This window comes from Eublepharis macularius, chromosome 9 (genome assembly GCF_028583425.1).
Source record: "Eublepharis macularius isolate TG4126 chromosome 9, MPM_Emac_v1.0, whole genome shotgun sequence".
Lineage (NCBI taxonomy): Eukaryota > Metazoa > Chordata > Lepidosauria > Squamata > Eublepharidae > Eublepharis > Eublepharis macularius.
The window spans coordinates 1,032,664-1,055,618 of NC_072798.1; the positions used below are offsets into that span (position 1 = coordinate 1,032,664).

Here is a 22,955-nt window from a genome sequence, read left to right on the forward strand (position 1 = left end):
AGAGCACGGAGGGCTCCACCCAGGGCAGGAGGACGCAAGAGAAGCCCAGTTGTTGCTGCTCACACCACACACAACGAGGCCCGCAGCCAGGCACACTGCAGACTGGCCCCCATACACCGCCTGCAAGCAGGGACTTGGCCCCACCCCCGTGGAGCGCTCTAGCCCCAAGCTTCCTGCAGCAGGGGCAGGCCGTTCATGCCTGGCTCCTGTGTGCCTGTCTGTGGCACCCCCCCCCCCATGCCCAGCCTTTAAAGGAAGTTGCCCCAAGAGCAAACCGCAGACCCTCCCCCATGAAGGCTAGGCACCACCCTCCTTCCGCTTGCCAAAACAAGGGGGACACGGAGGCTTCCCCAGTCTGCAGAGGGGCTGCCTTCTCGCCAAGGGCGCCTTGCAAGTTCCCAGCCCAGCACCTGCCAAGGCCTTCCCACCTGTGTGGCACTGCCATAACCTGCACAGACCTTGCCTCCGCTGCCACCTTTGGCACTGGCCTTCCCCCACAGAAAATTCAAAGAACGGCTCTAAAATAGAGGTATGTATATTTAAATAAAAGACGTCTTGTTTAGGGACAAGCCCGGCAGTCTCTGCAGCACCACCGAGTCCTTGTGGCACTGCGCGCTTGAGAGGAATAACGAAGGAAAGCCTGCCCACTTCTGCAGAGCCTCTCAGCTCTCAAACCATTTGCCCCTCTTGGCTGGCAGCGAACTCTTGCTGGTGCCCAGGATCTTGCGCTTGTATTGCTCCACCAGCTGCTCAAAGTGGGCCTCGCCGCGGCTCCCTCTTGCCTGCCGTTGCTTCTTGGGCACCTGCAGGAGGAAAAGCATTGGCGCTTCAACCCATTCTGCACACCGAGGCACTGGGAGAGAAGGGCACTGGCACCCTTTGGGCAAGGGCCAGAGAACTGCCAACTCACCTGCCTGGGCACCTTGTGGCGCTTCTCCTGCCTCTGGGGGATGCTTGGAGCCGTCAGCTTTTTGGCAGTGGGCAGCTTCGCTTTGCCCGTATCACGCTTTCTGCCGGGGGAAGGAGGGAGATAGAGTGTGTGCCTCGCCCAGTCAAGAGACACAGCCAGCTGCCCTGAGCTGCAGGCCTCTCCTCTGCCGGCTAGCCCCTGGCTGCCTAGGCAACCCCACTGTCTGCCCCCCCCCCCGGGAAGGAGGAGGAAGATGGCTACTACTGCCACCTGCCAGGTTCAGTGCCCCTCCCCTTTGGTGAGCCTTTCCTCTGCCTGGCTCTACTAGACAAAGCCCCAGCTGCCCTCCAACACACCCTCCCTCCGCTTGCTTTCTCCAGCTCAGTGCTAGGTGCTGTACTGGACAAAAGAGCTCCAAAATACCCCCTCCCCAATACCACCAAATGAGGCATTTCTAGAACAGCACTGGGAAGGGGCTGAAGAGGAGAGCGGAGAGGAGGCCTGACAGGAGGGGCTTCAGGAGAGGCCAAGGAGCGGGGAGCAGAAGAGCGGGTGGAGAGCAACCGAGACAGCCAAGGAAACAAGGCCAGAGGGGAGGGTCCGAGCAGGCCGGGACGGAAGCAGCAGAGAACCCGCTCCCTGGCACGGCGTGCCCCCTCTTTGGACCTCCCGCTTTGGGCCGGGGAAGCCCTTCCCTACCTGATCTTGGGTCCGCGGTGAGAAGGCAGAGCCAGGACCTTGCGGCGCTTCTTGCCCCCCGGCAGCTCCACGTACTCCACCTCTGTCTGAGTCTGGAAACCGGACCAGGGACCGGACCCTCCTGCCGGCTGCTGGGGTGGGCCTGGGGTGCCCCCGCGCCCCTCGGCAGGCTTCCTGGGCCAGGTCTGGGGCGCCCCTGCTCTTGGCTCCGAGGGCGGCTGCTGTCCCTTGTCCCCCTTGACAGGGGGGGCCGCCACGGCAGAGGCAGCCTTTGGCCCCTCAGCAGCCTGCTTCTGCCTCAGTTGTTGCTGCACAGGAGAGGAGGGAGTTTGTTCCAGCACCAGGAAGGGAGAGCGGCCAAGGAGAAAGAACGAGGCGGCCAGGGAACGGGGCAGGCCCCCCACATCTCCCCTCCCTCCCAATGTTTATGTCTGCCAGAACTGCGAATTCTGTACCAAGGAAAGGCAGAGGGCGTAGCGGGCGTGAGGGTAGCGTCCGCCCTTGAAACTCGAACACAGACTCTTTGGCCCTTGCCCTGGGAGGATCCAACCAGCACGTAATCGGGGCGGGGGGGCGGGGGGGGGGGGCTCCTGAGCTCACACCAAGTAGTGCTCATTTCCACAGGTTCCAGGACTCGGATGCAGACGGATACTTGCCAGGTACCCAATTCCAGACTTGCCGGGACGTGCAGGAGACGCACGGCTCCAGCACAGCGCCCAGAGAGCTGAGCTTGGCTGGCGTGCCAGGACATGGGACTAAACGCCTCCGACACTCATGGGAGAGTAGTCACAACTCTGGGCTCATAAGACAAGCAAGAGGGAGCTGCGCTCTCCGTGGAGGGGGGCTACTGCATTCCCCACCCCCACCCCCCGCCCAGAAGCTACCCCCTGCACCAGCCCGCCTTCCCCAGTCGCAGTCTCCTACCAGGCTGCGTTGAGCTCGCTGCTCCTTCAGCTTCAGCTTCCGTCGATCCTCAAGGGAGAACTCCACAATGGGCCTCTGTGGGAAGACAGCAGGGAACAGAGCCTGGCGTGAAGGCAGCATTCCTTGCAAGGGGCGCAGCCTCGCCCCCACTGGAACGTCGGCCCGCTGCTCCGGCAGCCACACTTGCCACCCTGGCCGCCTCTCTCCCTCGGAGGAGCCAGAGCCGCCCTGGACCCTCCACTGGAGACCCTGCTGCCCCCGGGAGGGGCCACGTGTCAGGCGGTGCTCAGCATTGCCTGCCATGCCCAGCAAGGCCCTGTGCAACGGCTGTGCTCCGAGGCTAGGGGTATAACTGAAGGGTGGCACGATTTCTTAACGGTGATGTGAAAGTACGCAAGGCAGGGGGCTGTCTCTACTGTTATCTGTATTTTCTTCTAAACTCCTCTCTCCTTAGCCTGGGAAGAGATTCTCGCAGGGACACTCACGACCTTGAAATGTCACATACATCAGCTCTGCTTCTTCCTGCCTAGATGCCTCCTCTCGAACTTAGTTGACCGTTACCTCAAGGGGGTGGGGATCTAGGAATTCAGCCGCGCTTAGAATCCTACATATGTCTTGTGCTTGTAGACGTCATTCCTGGCCAAGATGGAGTAAGATCCTGACACTGGCAGCTTACCAACAAAGTTCTTTAACTCCTGCAGTGGAGTCTTTCGGAGGGTCACCGGGCAGACCCTTACCCCATGCTGGTCAACCCCCTTGCAGAACCAAGGGTGGCGGTGGCGCAACACCCTCTCTTCCAAGCGTCTTCCTGGGACTGGAAGAGACTCCACTTCTCTGAAGCCTTGGGGGAGAAATATTCTGCCCCTCTCCCAAGCACTAAAACCAAGCGAGGGGGCTGTCAGGCTCAACCCAATGGACCTGATGGACCGGAGAGCCCTTCTTGATGCACATTTTAACTCAGGGGATTCCCTAACACAGGATGGAGGTAGCAAAGCACTCGCTGAGATGGGCTGTGCACCAAAGGAGAACAGGTCCCTCAAGGGCTCCTGGCCATGATGCCTGAACAAGGCCTCCTCGTTCAGAGGCACAAAGCCCTCTGAGCCGAAGCTGCTCGGGGGCCAAGAGCACCGGGAGCTGGGCCTCCGGCTGGCCACGGCAGGAAACAGGAGACCCCTCTTGGGCTGACCCAGGGAGGCTCCTCTGCTATCATTCACCCTCCTTCCTCCCCATCGAACACACACACCAACTTATTCAGGCAAGCCCCATTCTGAAGGGGTACCGGGGGGGGGGGCCCTCACCTTTTGGTCCCCAAAGATCTGGGGGTTGTTGTTGACCTGGCGCAGGGCGGCCAGTGCCTGCTGGTGCTCCTGGAACTCCACGAAGGCATAGCCCAGGGACTGGCCCTGACCCTTCCCAGCAGGTGCCTTCCGGTCCCGCATCACCCGACACTGCAGAGAGGGGAGAGAAGGCCAGGGGACAGAGTGGCTCCTCTGCCCGCGATCACCGAAGGACGCACGGAGGCCCAGGAGCCAGAGAGGGGCAGGCCGGAAGCTGAGCCATGAAAAGGCGGGTGGCTCTCGGGCAGCTCCTCCCACCTCCCCAACCAGAACAGACACATGGCAAGGACAGGGCAAAACCGCCTGAGCATGCCAAAGGAGAGGCGGGTTCCTGCAAGCTGTCACACGTTCAGATCTGCCCCACTGAACTCACAGAGGGGGCAGCCCTGCTGACTCCAATCACGGAGGCACATCCAGAACTCTTCTCTGTGGGACTGCCAACCAAGCCGGGGGGAGGGGGGCCTAGAGAACCCCCCCTTTTCTTCAAAGGAGATCCAATGTAGGGAAGCGTTAAGAGTGCGGGACTAGAATCTGGGAGGCCCGGGTTTGAACCTCCACTCTGCCATGGAAGCTTGCGGGGTGGCTTTGGGTCAGTCTCTCTCAGCCTAACCTGCCTCACAGGGCTGTTGCTGGGGTACAAAGTACATAAGAATAAAGAGAGAAAAGGAACCAGTTCCTCGCCTTGGGGGCCACAAAGGAAAGTCTGGGAACGCATTGGCTGGGGGGGGCGGGGGGAGGACAGCGGCAGCTCCTGCCCAAAGAAAAGGGACCGCGGCCAATATTCTGGCAATGCCCTTCTCTGAGGCCTGGCTCACCTCCTTGATCCGCACGCTGGGCGGTCCACCTGCGGCATGCAGCATCAGCCTCCGGAGCCGGGCATCATCAACACTCTTGGGCAGATTGTGCACACAGAGCCGCGTGCGAGAGACGAAGATGTTCTGATCCTTCAGCTTCTGGGCCTTCAGCTCCTCAAACTGGAAAGGAGGAAAGGGGGCCATGGCTAGGGAGGGGAGGGAGGAAGCACCCCACGGCCAGGGGCCTTCATTCACCCAAAGCGCCTGTCCACAGATGGGCAGCCACACTCCAATGCGGGGCCTGAGGAGCCAGCGCAGGCAGGGGGTCAAAGGCGAAGCAGAAGGCCTAATGGCCAGGCACGGGGGGCTCTGAAAGAACTCCCCCAGGAAACCCCTCCTCCTCCTAGTGCTGAAAAGCAAAGCTTTCCTCTTTCGGCCTGGCTGGTTTTTAAATTCCAGCCTGCTGCTGCTTTCAGGATGAAAACTCAAAACTTGCACGCTCTCTTGCACTCGTTTCGTTGGCCCTAATAAAGGCCCTGCTTCTGGATTTCCCTAGGAGGGAATTTTGAAGAGCTTGGGCCCTTTATTAGCTTCTATTATGCCCCTTCCCTTTAATCATATATTTCTCAAAGCTAAATATGATTAATGCGGAAGACATGATAGAAGTTTATACAGTTAAGCATGGTTTGGAGAACATGGAGAGAGAAAACAATTGCTCCCTTCCAGAAATAGTAAGCTACGCGCACCTGATATATATATATATATATATATATATATATATATATATATATATATATATATATATATATATATATATATATATATATATATATATATATATATATATATATATATATATATATATATATATATATATATATATATAAAAGAAACTGTTGAGCAGCAGATCCTGGAAAGGCCGAAGGAAGCAGTGTGGGTTTCACTGCCCCGGGGTGTGGTGGTAGCCCCTGTCTTAAGTTGGCTTTGAAAGAGGAGCAGACAAATGCATGGAAGCTGGGAGGACTAAGTGGGACTCCCTGAAGACCAGTGCTGGGTGGGGGCAGCTGGAGCCTTTGCACTCCCCCTTCTGGCATCTGCTCAGCTACGGCAGGGAACAAACAAGGGAGGGGGCGCTGGACTGGGCCTGCCGTGGAGCTAGCCCACCCCTCCGCACAACACACAGAGTGCTGGCCCAGGCCCTGGGGAGCCAGGTTGGCCTCTGTGCCCACTACTCACCCGTGCTCTCTTGGCTAAGTCGGCTGGGCTCACACCTTCAGCAGCTTTGGTGCCTGCACGGATCACTGCAGAGGAAAACAAAGGATGCCAGCTGTAAACATGAAGTGGCTCACTCCAAACGGGAAGGGGGCCCCCTCAATCTTCACCTTCTGAGCCCCTTCCCCCTTTCCTTCCAGCCCTCCCCAGGAGGCCCACCAACCCAAGCAGCTGATCCTGCCCCCCCCCCCGCAAGCCTGCTTGTTTCACAGGCACATCAGTGACCCCTCCTTGATTTACTTCAGCATCTAAAAGACAGCCCAAGCCCCCCCCCCTTTCTCAAAATGCAACAATCCTATGAAAGCAGTTCAGAGGTTCTTTGTCTCCAAGGGGAACAGGGGGAAGGAAAAGGAGGCCTCTTGCAGTTCGAACACATCACACAGGACAGTTGCCAACCTCTCTGAAGGACAAACGAGAGTTCCATCCCCCTGGACTCTATGGCATTACGTCCCTGCCGCCCGCCCTGCCCAGATTCCTCCCTCTCCAGGCTCCCCCCTCAAATCTCCACTAGTCCTCCAACCCAGAGTTGGCAGCCTGAGCACATGGCCAAGGGCACTTCCGCCAGGCCTTCACCACTGCAGCACAATGTAAGAAAGGCAGTTCTCCAACCTAGCTGGGGCTTGGTCAACACCAGTTTTAATGGCACCCCAAAACATGCCCTGTATGCATACTGCAGAAAGCTTCCTTCCCTTATTTATCTAAAACATTGCATGCTGCCTTTCTACCCAAAATAGGGTCCCCCTACTTGGCTGGAAGGGAGCAAGCTAGTCGGCCACATACTGACAAGGCGCAGTCTGGCAAACTGGCCTTCTACTAGACTGCCCTGCCCCGCACACATGAAGCTGGCTGGCTGGCTGGCTCCCAGGGGGAGCTGAGTGCAAAGGACGATGATGATCCCTTCTCACCACCCCCTTACCTACCACTGTGGTAGGGGGAATGTGAGCGTAAGCACAAACAGTAAATGGCTCTCCTCCTACAACAGACCCTGAATGCACCCATGGGAAAGTGCTTCCCAGTTCTCTGCAAGCCACAAGCCCTAGTTCAGCACCAAGACAGCGAGGGTCTGCTCCTCCTCCCTGCACTCCGCTGCTCCCAGTACTTCCCTTCTAGCCTGGCCCTGATGCTGGGAGGCTACGAAGGCAGAGGAGGGGACAGGGCCTAGCTCCCCTTGCCCCCTGTGCCTGGATCACAAGGAAACGGATAACCCTCACCTTTGCTTTAGACGTGAGCAGGGGGTGAGACACACACATACAAGCCTTGCCCCGTTTGGCTGAGTGACCACCCCCCTTCCTTCCCCTCCCCTTTTTACTGCCCCAGCCCTCCTGCACAGCTTGCTGCCTTTCCTCATAATGCCACAGAAAGGTAGAAACTTGCTGTGGTCAGCTTGTGGCCGGGGGGGGGGGCAGCTGGACCCACTCCCCAATTCTGCTCTCACAGCTGGTGTTGTCCAGGATGCAGATCTGGGTCTCCTTTCAGCCCCCAAACCGCCCACCGATGCACAATTCACTCACAGCCTTCACGTGCCAGGTAGAGATTCCGGGTGCCTGTGGGTTTCTTTGCCGCTTTGCTTCGTAGTTGCTGGGCCTCCTCACGGCTAACTGCAAGGTCCACCCGGAGGTGGCGGCCCCCGAGACGCAGCCCTCCACCCTTCCAAGCAAGGAGAGGCAAATGAAACACACAACAGGACAGGAGGGCAGCTGGGAGAGCAAGGGGAACCCGGACCCCGCCAGTCCCAGGGGAGCTGGGAGGAGACCGTGCTCCCTTCTCCCCTTGCCCCACCACAGCCCTTACCTCACTTCCACCCTGAGCCACGTGAAGACACTTCTGGGCCGCCTCCTGTGTCAGGAACTGGGCAAAGGCACAGCCTGTCGAGGGAGTGATAACAACAACAACAACGTATTGTCGAAGGCTTTCACGGCCGGAGAACGATGGTTGTTGGGGGTTTTCCGGGCTGTATTCCCGTGGTCTTGGCATTGTAGTTCCTGACGTTTCGCCAGCAGCTGTGGCTGGCATCTTTTGGTGCTACACCTCTGAAGATGCCAGCCACAGCTGCTGGCGAAACGTCAGGAACTACAATGCCAAGACCACGGCAATACAGCCCGGAAAACCCCCAACAACCAACAACAACAACATTTGATTTATATACCGCCCTTCGGGACAACTTAATGCCCACTCAGAGCGGTTCACAAAGTGTGCAGGCAACCTGCTCAGGTCAGCAGCCCCGGGGACAAAAGGCCCCTTGCTATGGGGTGCCATTTGCTCAGACAGGGGGCTGCTCTTCCTGTTCAACCAATGAGGGATGCAACCGGAGCCCAGAGAACTCGCCCGAAGCCATGCCATGAGTCTGGGGCAAAGGCTGCCCCCCCATCACCCCCCAGGCCTGGCTGCTGAGTCAAGCCGGCTCAGAAACAGGCTGCCCAGCCCCGTCACCAGACGGAGGCCGGTTACCTTTGGAGTGCTCCGTGTCTGGATGCAGCACAACCCGCACGTACTTCAGATCTCCAAACTGCTCCAGCAGTTCACCCAGCTCCTCCTCCTCAGTATCAAAGGACAGATTCCTGGAGGAAAGAAGAGCCCACACGCTAACCCCAGGGCAGGAGGCACACTGGAGTCAAGGCGCCCCACAGCAGTCCTGCCCTGAAGGCCTCTGCTAGGCCTCAGCCCCTTCAGCGCCCACAGCAGGGCAGCCTCACCCCAGCAGACAGGCACACCCGAGGCAGCTCCTTGCCCCCTCAGAGTTCTCCTGTGGGGCCCAGGCTTCTCTCCTGGGATGGAGGCCTCAAAGCCACCCCTCAGAACTGAGGCCTAAAACCCACCTGATGAAGACGGTTCTTCCTTCCGAAACGTCTGATGGGAGCTGCCGTCTCTTTGCCTGCTTTGAGGGGGCATCGGCGCCTGGATAATAATAATAACATTCAATTTATACACCGCCCTTCAGGACGACCTAATGACCACTCAGAGCGGTATACAAAGTGTGTTATTATCATCCCCACAACAATAATCACCCTGTGAGGTGGGTGGGGCTGAGAGAGCTCTGAGAGAGCTGTGACTGACCCAAGGTCACCCAGCTGGCTTCAAGTGGAGTCCCGTGCTCTTAACCACTACACCAAACTGGCCCTCTGGAGGGGGAAAAGGCAGAGGCCTCTTCACTGAAAGAGGCCTTCACAGTTCTCCTCGCAAGGCAATTAACTAACAACACGCTTGACAGGGGAGCAGCTTCTTCTGTGCCCACGTGGCGAGTCTGGACGCCAAGAAAGGGAATGCCCCAGAAGAGCCCCTCTCAGAGATGCCCTCCAGAGCTGCTCTGGGCCTCCACCTCCACGGGGGATTCACCTCCACCCCTACCAGCCCCTGAAGCTGCCCAGTCCATGGCTATCACGGCGGTACACCTTCAAGGGCTGCTGGCTGGCTGGGCTGCCACCTTCCCGTGCCGTCCGGTGCCCTGGCCTTCGTGGGGCATGTAGTGGGGATGCTGGACAGGCAGGCAACCTCTTCCGACGTCCTTGGCAGGAATTATTTTCCAGCAGTGCCCGCAGCTCCTCAACCCCAGCTCCTGAGAACCCCTCAAGCCAACCTTTCCCTCGCTCCTCAGAGTCGTCATCATCACCTTCCTCCTCCTCCTCCTCCTCGCTGTCCCCTGCCTCTCCATCGGAGCTCCCTGCAGGGCTGGGCTCCTCCTCCTCCTGCTGAGCGCTCTCTGCCCCGCTTGCGGGCTCTTCCTCCTCACTCTCCACAGGGGGGGTTTGGCATTCAAAGTACCTGCATGGGGGGTGGGATCATGTGAGCCGAGGCCCTGATCCCTGCGAGCCTCTTTAAGCTTGCGGGAAGCACCTCCGTTATTTTCACCACCAAGCACAACTGCTGCTCTCCCAAAAGGGAATTCACTAGCGGGGGGGGGGGGGGGCGGGGGGGGCAGGAGTGCTGCTAACCTGCCCTGCCCCACGGGATCGGCTGCCCCCGGTCTTTCTTCTCCTTCTCCCTCATCTTCTGTGCTGCTGTTGTCCTCCTTGTAGCTGTCTGTGTCCTCCTGCACAGCCTCGCTGAGTCGTTTCTTGGGCAGCCCTTGGGGGAGAAGTCACAGCGACACGTGAGCAAGGGGCTCCTCTGCCTACTCTCCCCGCCCGACCCCCCGCACCCCCCCCATAACCGAAGGGCGCTCACACCCCTCCTCTGGATCCCCAGGAGCTCGACCATCCGGCAGAGACGACTGAGCATCTCGTCCAGAAGAGGGGAGCCAGTCCACAATACAACTGGCAGAAAGCCAAGAAAAGGGCCAAGAGAAAACACAAAGGCGTTGGCTGGGATGATCAGGACATCGCCACGCAATCTCCTGAATCAAGAACATGCATCCAAAATGCTGAAATGCAACAAGATGCCAGAAAAGACCCCTGTCTCCGGACTGGCGCTTCACTGTGTGACTTTTCTTTATTGTTCGCCTTTCTCACTGAAACTCAAGGCAGATTACACAGCGGAAGTCATGAACTGCTACGGCAAGCACCACAAGCTCCATTCAGATCCAAAAATCTGAAGAGATGTTCTGAGATTCTGTTCCCTGGTACAAAATCATCAAGGCTGGTTTAAATATTCCAACTTGTAAGTTAGTACCTAATTAACAAAGATGCTGTTAAGAACTATATCTGGTTAGTTGTTGTAGATTTTCTGGGCTGTATGGCCATAGTCTTTGCATTGTAGTTCCTAAAGACCATGGCCATACAGCCCGGAAAATCTACAACAACGAACGTTCTCCAGCCATGAAAGCCTTCGACAAAATATATCCAGTTATTTTAGTTAGTTTAGTTGGAAAAGGTAGTGGAAGCCCACCAAGGAGGCGATTCAGCAAGAACCACCCCATCCCTCCTATTCCGAAACCAGGAATGTTACAAAGAAGAACCCGGGACCCACCCAGTGGCCAAAGCCTGTGCATGATGGATTTGGTCTGTTTCAGTCAGTTCATCTTTGCACCAAGCATTTTGCTTGAACTGCAATGAGATTTCTCATGTGTAAAAGAATGTTAGAAGTTTGGTACTTTAATTTTGGAAGGTTTGAGGCAGGGCAGGTGAAACAAAACAAGCGCGCACACAAATACAGAGCTCGCTTCATGTCTAGTCTCCAGGGGATTTGCTCAGTGCTTCAGGGCCCTGAGATAGCCACACATGCAACTCCATCACTCAAGAATCGACTTTAACTGGATATAACTCTTAATATTTTTGTGATTAACTGACTTTATAGTCCACCTTTCTGGCCGAGACTCAAGTTGGATCACGCAATGTAAGCCATGTAAATAGACAGCACAAGGCATTCCATGAACAATGCAATAGGCTTAGGATTACGAAAGGGGGGGGCGCAGAAGGAAAAAGGTATAAGACATTTTATCATAAAAAATGGAATTACAAGTAGGACAACGCAGGAGGAGCAAATTAAAAAATCACAATAAACCTTGGAATAGACTTCAGTCCTGTTCCTTTGATAATAAAGCATCCTCCTGAACCACTGCATTATAACACAGCCCTCTTCCCTTTGTAAAAATGCCCCCCTGAACCGTTCTGTTTTGCACATTCTGCGGAATAAGCAGGCTGTTTCCCAAGGCAGGAGCAGCAGTTGGCCTGCAGGGGGCGCTTTTGCACAGCGGGAGAGAAGGCCCTGCAGCATGTGGGCCATGAAGGGCTTTGCAGGTGGCCGTCAGTGCCCTGAACTGACCCCAGCAACGGCTCATGAATCAACAGAGGGGCTGCCGGATTGGTGCCATTTGCATCCTCTGCCCATCTCCCAGCAGTAATAACAGCAATGTTCGATTTATCTACCGCCCTTCAGGACAACTTAACGCCCACTCAGAGTGGTTTACAAAGTATGCCATCATCATCACCATCATTATTTACTATTATCCCCACAACAATCACCCTGTGAGGTGGGTGGAGCTGAGAGGGCTCTGAGAGAGCTGTGACTGACCCAAGGTCACCCAGCTGGCTTCAAGCGGAGGAGGGGGGAATCAAACCCGGCTCTCCAGATTAGAGTCCTGCCGCTCTTAACCACTACCCCAAACTGGCTCTCTAGTAACTAGACTGCAGCATTCCGTACCAAATAGTTTTCAGTGTTGACGCATGTAAAGTTCATTGCAATAGTCTAGTCTCAAGGTCACTGAGACACAGACCCACACTGCCAGATGGGCCAAGACAAGGTAAGGAACCATTTCCAGGCTAAATGAAGACACCAGAAAGCATTTTTTGCAGCGGCATTCACTCACTTGGGTCCAGAGAACCCCCTCGGTTGTTAACAGTCAGGAAGGGGTGGGTGGATCCCATCTAGCATGGCAAACACAACCTCCTTTAGGACTTTGGCCTCCCCGGCCAGCATCACTTCCGTCTTTAGTTCCCGCGTGTTCACCCACAGCTATTTACCCACAGCATTTAGCCAGTCACTCAGGACCTCCACCACATCACTTGATGGTTTGGCTAGAGAAATACAGCGCTGGCTCTCGTTCTAAGGGCTTTCCACAGCAGCTGAATATTATAGGATATAGGACTGAACCTTGCGGAGCCTCAGAGAATACGTCCCACACTGACGGCAGCTGGTCTCCAGCTAGTCAGTCCATAAGAAATGATTTAAGAAGAACATGTGGTTGGGTTACAACTGAGTCACGGGGCGTTCCAGGCAAGAGAACAGCAGCGCTGGTTTGCCGTTGCCTTCCTCTGCACAGCAGCCCCAGTCCTCCCTGGGGGGTCTCCATCCAAGAACTGCCTGGGGCCAACCCTGCTTAAGCTCCCACGGCCTGACAAGCCCAGGCTAAGCTGTTTGGGCTCCTAAGACACAACGTAAGACGCTCCAAAACACAGCCCTTTGGATCTGCTTCTACCGCAAAATGTCTCGGATGGTCCACAGTATAAACGGCCATTGATAAATCCAGTGAGAGCAACCAAGAGGCACAACCAGTCAGAGACCGTCACCTAAGTGATGATGTCACCAGTGCTGTCTCCGTCCCACAGCCTGACCGGAAACCAGACCGAAAGGGCCAGAGCAGACGGACCACCCAGGAAGGTCCGGAGTTGTGCTGGTGTCATATTGCCCCAGAAGGGCAAACCAGACACCAAGCAACAACTCGCTGCCTCATCCTTCTTTCTCTAGTGATGTCAACTGACCTGACTGAACCTTTAAACCAACTCTGAGGCCACGCAGAGGGATTCCTACCCCTTGTGCAGCTATTTGGATTTGAATGGAGATGCCGCTGTTTGCCACAGCCATTTAGGAAGCTTTTTAAAGAAATCTGAATCTTTTAAAAATTTTAAAAATCTTTTTAAAATCCTGCATGTGAGGCATTCATTCATTCCATAGATTGCCCACTGCAGTATTTCTCTCTCTCGGTCCTCTCCCTGCTCTTCTACACGCCTGGCCAGCTGCCTTTCATTGAGGTGCTTAAATGCCACCCCAAGGCAGGCCAGATGAGCAGCCCCAAACAGCCACACAACAGACACAAAGCCTCAAGCAGAGGCGGAGCATCTCGGCTTCCAAGTCCGAGCTGGGCTGCAGCCAGAGGCCCGCGGGCCCAGAGGACAGGAGCCGCGCCAGGGGAACCATGCAGGGGACTGTTTAGGACAGGAAAATCCGTAAGGAAGGGGGGGGGAGTTTTCCGGGTCAGTCACCTGACTGCTCTGCAGCCAAGCACCAGATGCCCTCTTGACCTTCTCCCCCTTCAGGGGCACAGCTCACCCAAGCCCTGCCAAAGCAAAATGCCATCAAGAGCCCACCTATCAGCAGATTGCCAGAGGGGGCAGCAGGAGCCAAGCCTAGCTTTACCACCACAACCAGAGCCACTCACCAGGAGGCAACACTACAGCCTGCGCCGCTTGGTACTTCTCTCTGGCCACGGCCCAGTCTACAGCCACGGGGCGTTCTGAAGGAGAAGAGGAAAACAGCTGAGATGAGCTTGAGATCAGTGCTTGCACATATGTTGCAAGCCAGAGACACGATAACAACAACATTCAATTTATATACCGCCCTTCAGGACAACTTAATGCCCACTCAGTATGTCATTATTATCCCCACAACAACATTCACCCTGTCGGGTGGGTGGGGCTGAGAGAGCTCTGAGAGAGCTGTGACTGACCCCAGGTCACCCAGCTGGCTTCCAGTGGAGGAGTGGGGAATCAGACCCGGCTCTCCAGATTAGAGTCCTGCCGCTCTTAACCACTACCCCAAACTGGCAGGGGAGAAGAGAAGACAGTCAGGAGTCAGGCATTTCACCAGCCACTGCCTCTCAAGAGGGTCTTTTGCAGACCCTCTTATAGATTAAATGTTGGCTAAATGCCAGGAAGCAGGTCGCAGGAATAAATGGACAGTTTGCTCAATGGAAGGAAGTGAGCAGTGGGGTCCCACAAGGCGGGTGCTGGAGCAGGTGCTATTTAATTTCTTTATTAAGTATCTTGCATTGTGGGGGTGAGCAACGTACTGGTCCAGAGAGCAGACAATACCCTATTATTCAGGATGGTGAAAACCAAGGTGGAGTGTGATGAGTTCCAGGAGGAACTCCACAAAACTGAGTGAATGTCAACTCAAGATGCAGCAGCAGTGGAAAAGGCAAACTCCATGCTGGGAAGGATTAAGAAAATGACTGGAAAACAAAGCCCCCAATATTATAATGCGCCCACATTTAGAATACGGTGTGCTGTTCTGGCCACCATATTTCAAAGACAGTACTGCAGGAGCTGGAAAAAGTACAGGAGAGAGCAACCGAGATGTTTAAGGAGTCTGCAGAACCTTTCTGATGAGGAAAGGCTGAAGAATTTGGACATTTTCAGCTTAGAAAAAGGGTGACGTGGAAGATTTATAAAATTATGTATGGGGTGGAGAAAATGGATCGAAAAAGCTATTTCTCCCTCTCCCATAATAGGACTCAGGGGCACTCAAATGAAATTGATAGGCAATCAATTCAGAACAGACAACAGGCAGAACTTTTCCCCTCAACGAATGATTAAGTTGTGTAATTCGCTGCCAATGGACGTAGGCATGGCCCCGAGAGCAAATGGTGTTAACAGGGGAGAAAAGGTCCCTCCATGGTGAATAAAGGGAACCGCCATACACAAAGGCTGCAAGCCTCTGAATCCCAGTGCTGGGAGGCGGGGCCTTGGTATCCAGGAGAAACAAGACGGCTGGCTGAGGCAGAGCACAGGCCTGACCCAGCAGAGCCCCTCTGCTTGGACTCTGCCGGGCCAGGGCTCTGCCAACACCACCTGATGCCAGTGCTAGAGGAGGAGGGACTCAGGACAGGCAAGCTGGAAGGGCTCGATTCCAAGCACGGGACACCCCCCCCCCCCGCATTGCAACCCTCTCAGAAACCGGCCAGGCTCACCCTTAATCTCCTTCAGGTTCATTCCCTTCAGGGCCTTCCCTGCTTCCAGGATGTTCCTGAACTGCACAAAAGCAAAGCCGCGCATTTTCCCATCTGGAAGAGAGAGACAGGCATCAGGGCCACGCTCAAGATCAGCCTCGGTTCCCAACTCTGTGGCCAGGACGGCTCCAGCCAGCGCAAGGCTGCTTGAAGTTCCGGCCTCCCGGCCTCACACCCTGCTCCAGGTTCAGGGGCTGGAACGACTTGAGAATGAGTCTTCCCTCACTCCAAGCATGAAAGAGGCGCAGGGCTCCCGCTTTGTGACGCTTGAGACAGCAAACGGCAGCGGCAGCAGCACCGTGAATGATTCAAGATCCTCGGCGTCAGTGCTTGTGTCTTAAACAAGCCAGAACATTTCTTGCTCAGACCCAATGTGTCAAGGGCAGCTCAGCTTTAGCCAAGTCAGCTGCCATCTCAGGATAGCACCCTCAAACCTGACTGTGTGAATGAGCTCCACACGCAGGCTGAGCACGCTGCGGCGGGCACTACCTGGCTTCCTGGGGAGAGACACCTCTACAATGGTGCCAAACGGTGCAAACGCTGCCTTCAGGTCTTCCTCTGAGCACTAAGGAGAGAAGAAGCGAGAGCAGAAGTGAGAGGATGCATCCCCCCCCCACACACACCCCGTCCTCTGGCTGGCCTAACCCAAGCAGCCATTTGGGACCGCTGCAAGGAAGACCACAAGGGGTCTCCCCCTACGCCTGCTGCCTTTGGAGCCCTTGAACTGAATGACTGGTTGCAATGCCCACGTGAATCTATCCAGAAATACCAATCACACCCTCAGGGCCCTGCGTAAAATGCAAGGAAGCTCCAAGTACCACGAGTCCCGCTACTTGACTGCAACGATCAGTATAGTGCACACTCCTGAAAAGCAACAGGGCAGCTCGGCAGCAGAACCCCGTGGCTGTCAGACTCACCTCCGCGGGAGCAGGAAACACCCCCGCCCCAGCCAATACCTTAAAGCTTAGGTTGCGAATGATCAGGCGGGCCTTTCGGGAGGTCCGTTTTGCCTTTGTCGGCTTCTCCCCTTTCCCAGGCGCCTCTGCTGCATCTGAAACCAAAGATTTGCAATAGAAAATCTAGCAGGGCTCAGCAGGGCACATGAAGCACACACACACCCTCCACTGAGGTGACCCAGTTATACTTGAAAGAGACACCCAGGAAAAGGTCTCTGGGCGGGGGCCGTCTCACTTTGCAAGCATCGCTGAAACGGGGGATCAGGGATGGGCCCTGGGCCCTGCGTTGTTCAACATCCTTATAAATGACCTGGATGAAGGAATAGAGGGGACGCTCATGAAATCTGCAGATGATACTAAATTGGGAAAGGTCGCAAACACAGAAGCAGCCAGAAGCAAGATTCAAGGTGATCCTGACAGGCTGGAAAACTGGGCTAAAACTAACAAAATGAATTTTAACAGAGAGAAATGAAAAGTTCTGCATTCTGCAATGAGGAAGAAAAAAGCAAACGCATAATTATAGGATGGGGGAGATGTGAAAACGATCTAGGGGTTTTAGTAGACCATACATTGAATACGTGTCAGCACACTGATGCAGCAGCTCAAAGGCTGACTATGGTTTCAGGCTTCATCAACAGAAGTATAGGGTCCCGATCACGTGGAATAGCATCACTTTACTCTGCCCTGATTAAGCTTCCTCTGGAGTACTGTACTTAGCCGTGGGCACTTGCTGATAAGCTGCAAGGTGTCCAAAGGAAGGCTACAAAGATGGTGAGGGGTCTGGAAGCCAAGTCCTATGAAGCAAGGTTGAAGGAGCTGGGTGTGTTTATCCTGGAGAGGAGGTGACTGAGAGGTGATATGACAGCCCACTTCAAATATTTGAAGGGCTGTCACCTGGAGTGGGATTGTTTTCTGTTGCCCCAGAGGGTCAGACCAGAACCAATGGGTTAAATCAAACCAGAAGAGTTTTCAGCTAAACATTTGGAAGAACTTCCTGAGAGTGGGAGAGGTTCCTCCATGGAAGAGGCTTCCTCAGGAAGTGGTGGGCTCTTCTTTGGAGAGTTTTAAGCAGAGGCTAGGTGACCATCTATCAGCAATGCTGATTCTGTGACTCAGTATGAACTTTGGCAGATCATGAGAGAGAGGGCAGGAAGGAACGAGCCGTTACTCTGCTTTCATGGCCCTTTATTATATGCCCAGGGTAGTGCCAATTGCCACTTTGGGGTCAGAAAGGAATTTCCCTCCAGGGCAGAGGCCAGGGATCCTGGAGTTTTTTTTCCTTGCAGGGGTCACGGGGGGAGGTGAAGGAGGGTAGCTGTGAATTTCCTGCATGGTGCAGAGGGTTGGACTAGATGACCACTGGCCTACCTTCCCACTCTGACTCCTTGATTCTGGGTGGCTAGAGATGAGGCCAGGACTGGGCACTGTTTGTATGTATTATACAGAAAATGCACAGCCTGCTTTGTTGGTTTGCCTGCCCTCCCCGCATCCTAACTGCTGCTGCTTCTTTTTTTTAATAAAAATTTTTTATTAGGTGAGTACATGTCTACAACCAATATTTCAATTATCAAACCTAAATATCAAATTTCCCCCACCCTTTCCTCCCCCCTTTTTCCGGTGACTTCCAAGTTTTCCAACCCATATCTTATTGTATAAGCTATTCTTCTATTCTCCCTCTATATAGTAACTTTTTTTTTACATTTATAAACTAGATACTTTCCATTATCTTTGACTCTATCTAAAGTATAAATTCTACCGTAATTAAGATTATTCTTTAAATGGTAAAGATTACTGTCCCCATTAAGTTTCTCTAATAACTTTCAAATTGCCACAGTTTCCCCTTCACGTCCCACTTTTTTTCTAAATACTCCTTCAGTCTACCCCAGTCCTTGAAAAATTCTTCAGCATTCTGATCTCTCAGCTTTCTTGTAATTTTGTCCATTTCCGCCATGTACAGCAACTTTTGTATCCAGTCTGCAATAGATGGTATTTCTTGCACTTTCCATTTCTGCGCATATAAAATTCTTGCCGCTGTTGTCATATAAAATAGCAATGTCCTGTGTTGCATAGGAACATCTTCCATATTTAAGTTCAGTAGTAGGAGTTCTGGGTTCTTTATTATTGAAATCTGCAAAATCTCCTTTATCATTTCTAAAATATCTCCCCAGTACTGCCTAGCTACCTCACAAGTCCACCACATATGATACAGTGATCCTTCATGCCTTTTACATTTCCAACGTTTATCTGACATTTTAGCATTTCCATAAGCTATTTTTTTTGGCGTCAAATACCACCTATATATCATCTTAAAAACATTTTCTTTAATACTGGTACAAGTTGAGATCTTCATTGTATTTTTCCACAAATATTCCCATGACACCATTGTTATGTCCCTTTGACAGTTTATAGCCCACTTCACCATCTGGACTTTAACAACTTCATCCTCTGTATGCCACTTCAAAAGAATTTTGTAAATTTTTGAAATTTTCTTCTTACTTTCTTGCAATATAGCTTCTTCCAATTCCGAATCTTTCCATTTAATTCCACTTTTTAAACGATCCGAGTTATATAAGTCCTTTATCTGCCTATATTGAAACCATCCATAACATGAACCTAACTCTTCTTCTGTTTTGATTCTTAACATGTTTTGTTCCTGAATGAGAATCTTTTTATAGGACAGACACTGGTCTCTATTGTAAATAGCTCTCGGGTCAATAGATTCATATGGTACCACCCACGAGGGGATACCTTCGCCCAGGTAATTTTTATATTTTTTCCAGACTGTGAAGAGACTTCTTCTCACATAATGATGTAAAAACATGGAATCAGCTTTCAATTTGTCATGCCACAAATAGGCGTGCCACCCAAACAATTTTTTATAACCTTCCAAAGTTAGTAGCTTACAGTTCTCAAGTGACATCCAATCTTTAAGCCATACCAAACAAATTGCTTCATAGTATAGTCTGATATTCGGCAATTGCAGTCCAAGAAGCATCCTAACTGCTTCTTGATGTCCAGAACAGAGCTGAAACCGCAGAACTGGAAGGGAAGGTCTTCTTCCCACAAGACATTCCAGACAAATGCAGTACGGACCCCTCCTCAACTGAAAGGACATTCCACAGCCTCCCTAGGCAGCTTGCTCTGTGGCTGAAGCACAATGATCATATTAACATTTTATCCAGTGAGCCTCTGGTACTTCAAAGCCACTGCTTCCTGTCTTTTCCTTGGCACCATTCCTTCTCCTTCATAAAACCCATCAGAACATCTTGAAATGGCCCATGCAGCCCAAGAAGAAGCAGAGTTTGCTACCTGGGCCACAAGCAGCAGCCAAGGTCTGGGAACCACAAAGTTAGCCCCCATGTTGCTCACAGGTGAGCTCCCATTTTTGCACCTGAATGCAGGTGCAAAAAGGCACAGATCCTGCATATCCTCTCTCCCAACACAAACCCCTTAACTCACCATCTTTTTTCTCTTTTCGCCTTGCCTTTGGCTTTGCGAGAGTTACGCTGATCTTCCGGCCTGCAAAGGTGGTGATCTCTTGGATGGCTCTCTGAGCATCCTCAGCCAAGGAGAAGGTGACAAACCCAAAACCACGACAGGACTCGCCACCTATTGAGAGGAGCTGCAGTTAGCAGGAGGGACCAAGAGACGGGAGTGGAGAGGCCCCAGTGAATGGAACTAAAGGGGGAGTGGGCACAGGGCCAAGAGAGGGCTGGGGAGACCCACAGCCAGACCTCTCCTCCACCACTACTGATTAAACAACCGTCACACTCTGTCCTTCAGCTGAACAAAACCAGCCCTGAATCAGCCTCAGGAGAAATGCCAAAAACAATAAAATCACCAACAAAGCAAGAAAGACATCAGGCCAAGACCTCACAGCAGCCTGGAAACAATGTTACAGCTCCAGAAGAGAAATCAGACAAGATTAATAACAGCCAGGAAGCTGGTGATAAAAACAAATGAAGTTCAGGAATGAAGCCATTAAAAGTCTTCTGGAACAAGGCAGGCATCAACAGCTACCAGAAGTAAGAGGGGACAGTGACTGTCCAGGGTAGGGAGTGCCATAAGCGCCACCCAAAAGGCCCCATTCTGGGAAAGTGGACCTCTGAAGGCACCCAAACCAGGATGCCAGATAACAGTCTGAACTCATCCAGGCCAAGGACTCCAGCCAGGGCACTTGCTGAAGCCTCCAGATCCAAAGAAAACCCCATGCCAAGCATGCCACAGCAATCTAGACTCAGTGGAATTCAGGTAGGTGCTGCTGTGGCCAAAGTAGCTCAGCCAGCCCAGCAACAATTGATGGACTCGCTAAAGCAGGCCGACATTCTCCAGAACTGCTGCTTCCCTGAGAAGTTTTTATTCCAGTTTTGTACCCAAACCAGAGCAAGGTTGTGTTATTTGAGAGCATCCACACAAAACTGTCACCTGATTTTTACACTTTGCATATTCCTCATTTACTGGGATTTGTCCCAAACCTGGTTTGGTACAATCTTTCTGAAAAGACTGTAGTCAAAGTGCATTCAAGTGTCATGCCAACAGAAAGGTGCACAGTTTGAAAGGTGCACCATTTCCCTTGCCGTAGTCCACCTTAAATTAAAAAAAAAATACCAGCAGCGGATGTATCTCTATTTATCTACTAGTTATTCCCAGCTTTAATTTTTTTAAAGTAAACCTGTTGCAGAGAATACAACTTTACCCTTTATATATCTGCAACAATAGGGCTAGGGAGACTTAAGAGAGTTTCAGGTGGGGTCTGCAGTCAAAGAGCAAGATTCGGGTCCAGCAGCACCTTAGAGACCAACTAGATTTCCAGCGGGGTAGATCAAGAGAGGTAGCCCTGTTGGTCTGTTTGTGGCAGAGGAAAAGAGCAAGAGTCAAGTAGCAGCTATAAGACTATCACAATTTGTTGGTAGGGTGTGACCTTTCGTAAGCCACAGCTCACTTCTTCAGATACCCAAGATGGGTAGCCGTGTTAGTCTGTTTGTGGCAGAGGAAAAGAGCAAGAGTCCAGTAGCACCTATTAAGACTAACACAATTTAGGCTAGGGGATGAGCTTTAGTAAGCCACAACTCACTTCTTCAGATACCAGTGAGCTGTGATGCAGGAAAGCTCATCCCCTATCCCACATTTTTCAGTCTTAATAGGTGCTACTGGACTCTTTGCAAGATTTCCAGAGGGCAAACTTTGGAGAGTCAGAGCTCCCTTTGTCAGCTACAATGAATGGGGGAAAGAAAGGGTCCCCTGGATGACAGAGACGCCTTCCTTTCTCCGCTCCTCGTACCTGACCAAGGGAGCTCCGACTCTGGCGAGCTCAGCCCTTGGGAATCGGGCCGGTCCCTGAGGTGCGGCTGGGAGTCCTGGAAAGCTGCCGGGGCCTCCGAGCGACACGGGGGCCGGAATGCTGAGCCCGGGGAGGCGAGGGGGGCGCCCAAGCCACGCGCAGCAGGGCAGCCCCGGGCAGCCGCCTCCACTCGGGCGGGCAGCCCCAACGGCAGCCCCGGGGAGCGAGCGGGGCTGAGCCGCCAGCGCCCCTCGCCGCCTCTGGGGTTGGCGCCCCCCGCGCCCGCGGCTCACCGGGTTTCGTGACGGCCACCGCCCGCCGCACCGGCCCCGCCTGCCCGAACTCGCGCTCGAGGTCCGGGCCGCGGGCCGAGGCGGGCAGGCCGCGCACCAGCACCGTCCGCGCCGAGCCCTCCGCCGCCGCCGCCGCCATCGGGCCCACAGTCCGGGCGGGTCTCACGCGGGCGCGGGCGCCGCCATCTTGGTCCGCGCGCAAAAGGCTCCGGCGGGGAAGGCGGCGGCACTCGCGGGTTCCGGCCGCCCGGCGGGACTGCCAATCAAGGGCTCGCGGCCACGCCCCCTAGGCGGAGCGGGCGGGATTTCTGCGCATGCCCAGAGGCAGCCTGGCGCTCTCCGGGGACGAGCGGGGCTGGCGTTCTCGTCCCCCTTTGCCGCGACTCTGCTGCTGCCGGCCCGCCTTCACTCCGCGGCGGGAGACCCTCAGGAAATCTCATAGGCTTCACCGCCTATGTCGCCTTAGGTACTGGCTGTCGCTTTCAGGCTGTGCTCACTGATCTCGCCCCGCGTAATCCGCCTTGAGTGAGAAAGACGGACTACAAGTGACATAGATAGGTCCATGGAAAGACGCTGGCGAGAGGCTCCCAGGGGCGCTGCTAGGGCATGCGACAGAACACGCTGGAGGCCCTATGAAGCGGAAGTGGAAGCAGCAAAGAAACGCAACCAGCCCAGCTGTTCAGGCCTTCGGGACACCCTCGAACCGCTAAATCTGAACCTTTACAGGCCCAAGAACCGACAATTAGCCTTTGCTAAGTCTTTTGCTGATAAAATAGCACGAATACACTCTGATCTAGATGCTGGCTGCAATGCAAACGAGACAGGAGAAGTGCTTAGTGCATCATCTGGCCTGAATCTGGACTGCTTTAAACCAATTACAATGACAGACCTTAACAGGATCCTGGCATCTATGAAAGCCGCTGCTTGTGAGCTCGATCCTTGCCCGTTTTGGCTGTTAAGATCAAGGAAAGATCGCACAAGTGAACCGCTGAGCTCTATTGTAAATCAGTCGCTAACTCCGGGCTCCTTTTCCCTAACCCTAAAAAACCATCCCTGGACAAAAGCGAGGTGGCCAGTTTTAACCCAGTCTCTAATCTGCCCTTTCTCGGC

The 22,955-nt window shown here is 53.7% G+C and overlaps 1 protein-coding gene across 2 annotated transcripts; it reads right to left on the minus strand.

Annotated features, from left to right (window-relative positions):
- Positions 1-519: 519 nt before the first annotated feature.
- RBM28 (RNA binding motif protein 28) lies at positions 520-22,044 on the minus strand. Of its 2 annotated transcripts, none has more exons than XM_054989376.1 (19): positions 21,846-22,044; positions 19,731-19,880; positions 16,272-16,366; positions 15,805-15,880; positions 15,277-15,369; positions 13,747-13,821; positions 9,866-9,998; positions 9,544-9,695; positions 8,753-8,831; positions 8,385-8,494; positions 7,728-7,801; positions 7,448-7,583; positions 5,901-5,965; positions 4,686-4,844; positions 3,832-3,981; positions 2,534-2,608; positions 1,610-1,917; positions 911-1,010; positions 520-803 (listed from the first exon to the last, which is right to left on the minus strand). In XM_054989376.1, exons 1-19 carry the CDS (start codon positions 21,982-21,984, stop codon positions 663-665), a joined length of 2,310 nt encoding a protein of 769 aa, XP_054845351.1. In that variant the 5' UTR covers positions 21,985-22,044; the 3' UTR covers positions 520-662. The 2 variants fall into 2 exon arrangements, with proteins under 2 accessions (XP_054845351.1, XP_054845350.1); XM_054989375.1 differs by having other exon boundaries at positions 9,511-9,695.
- Between the last annotated feature and the right edge of the window lie 911 nt (positions 22,045-22,955).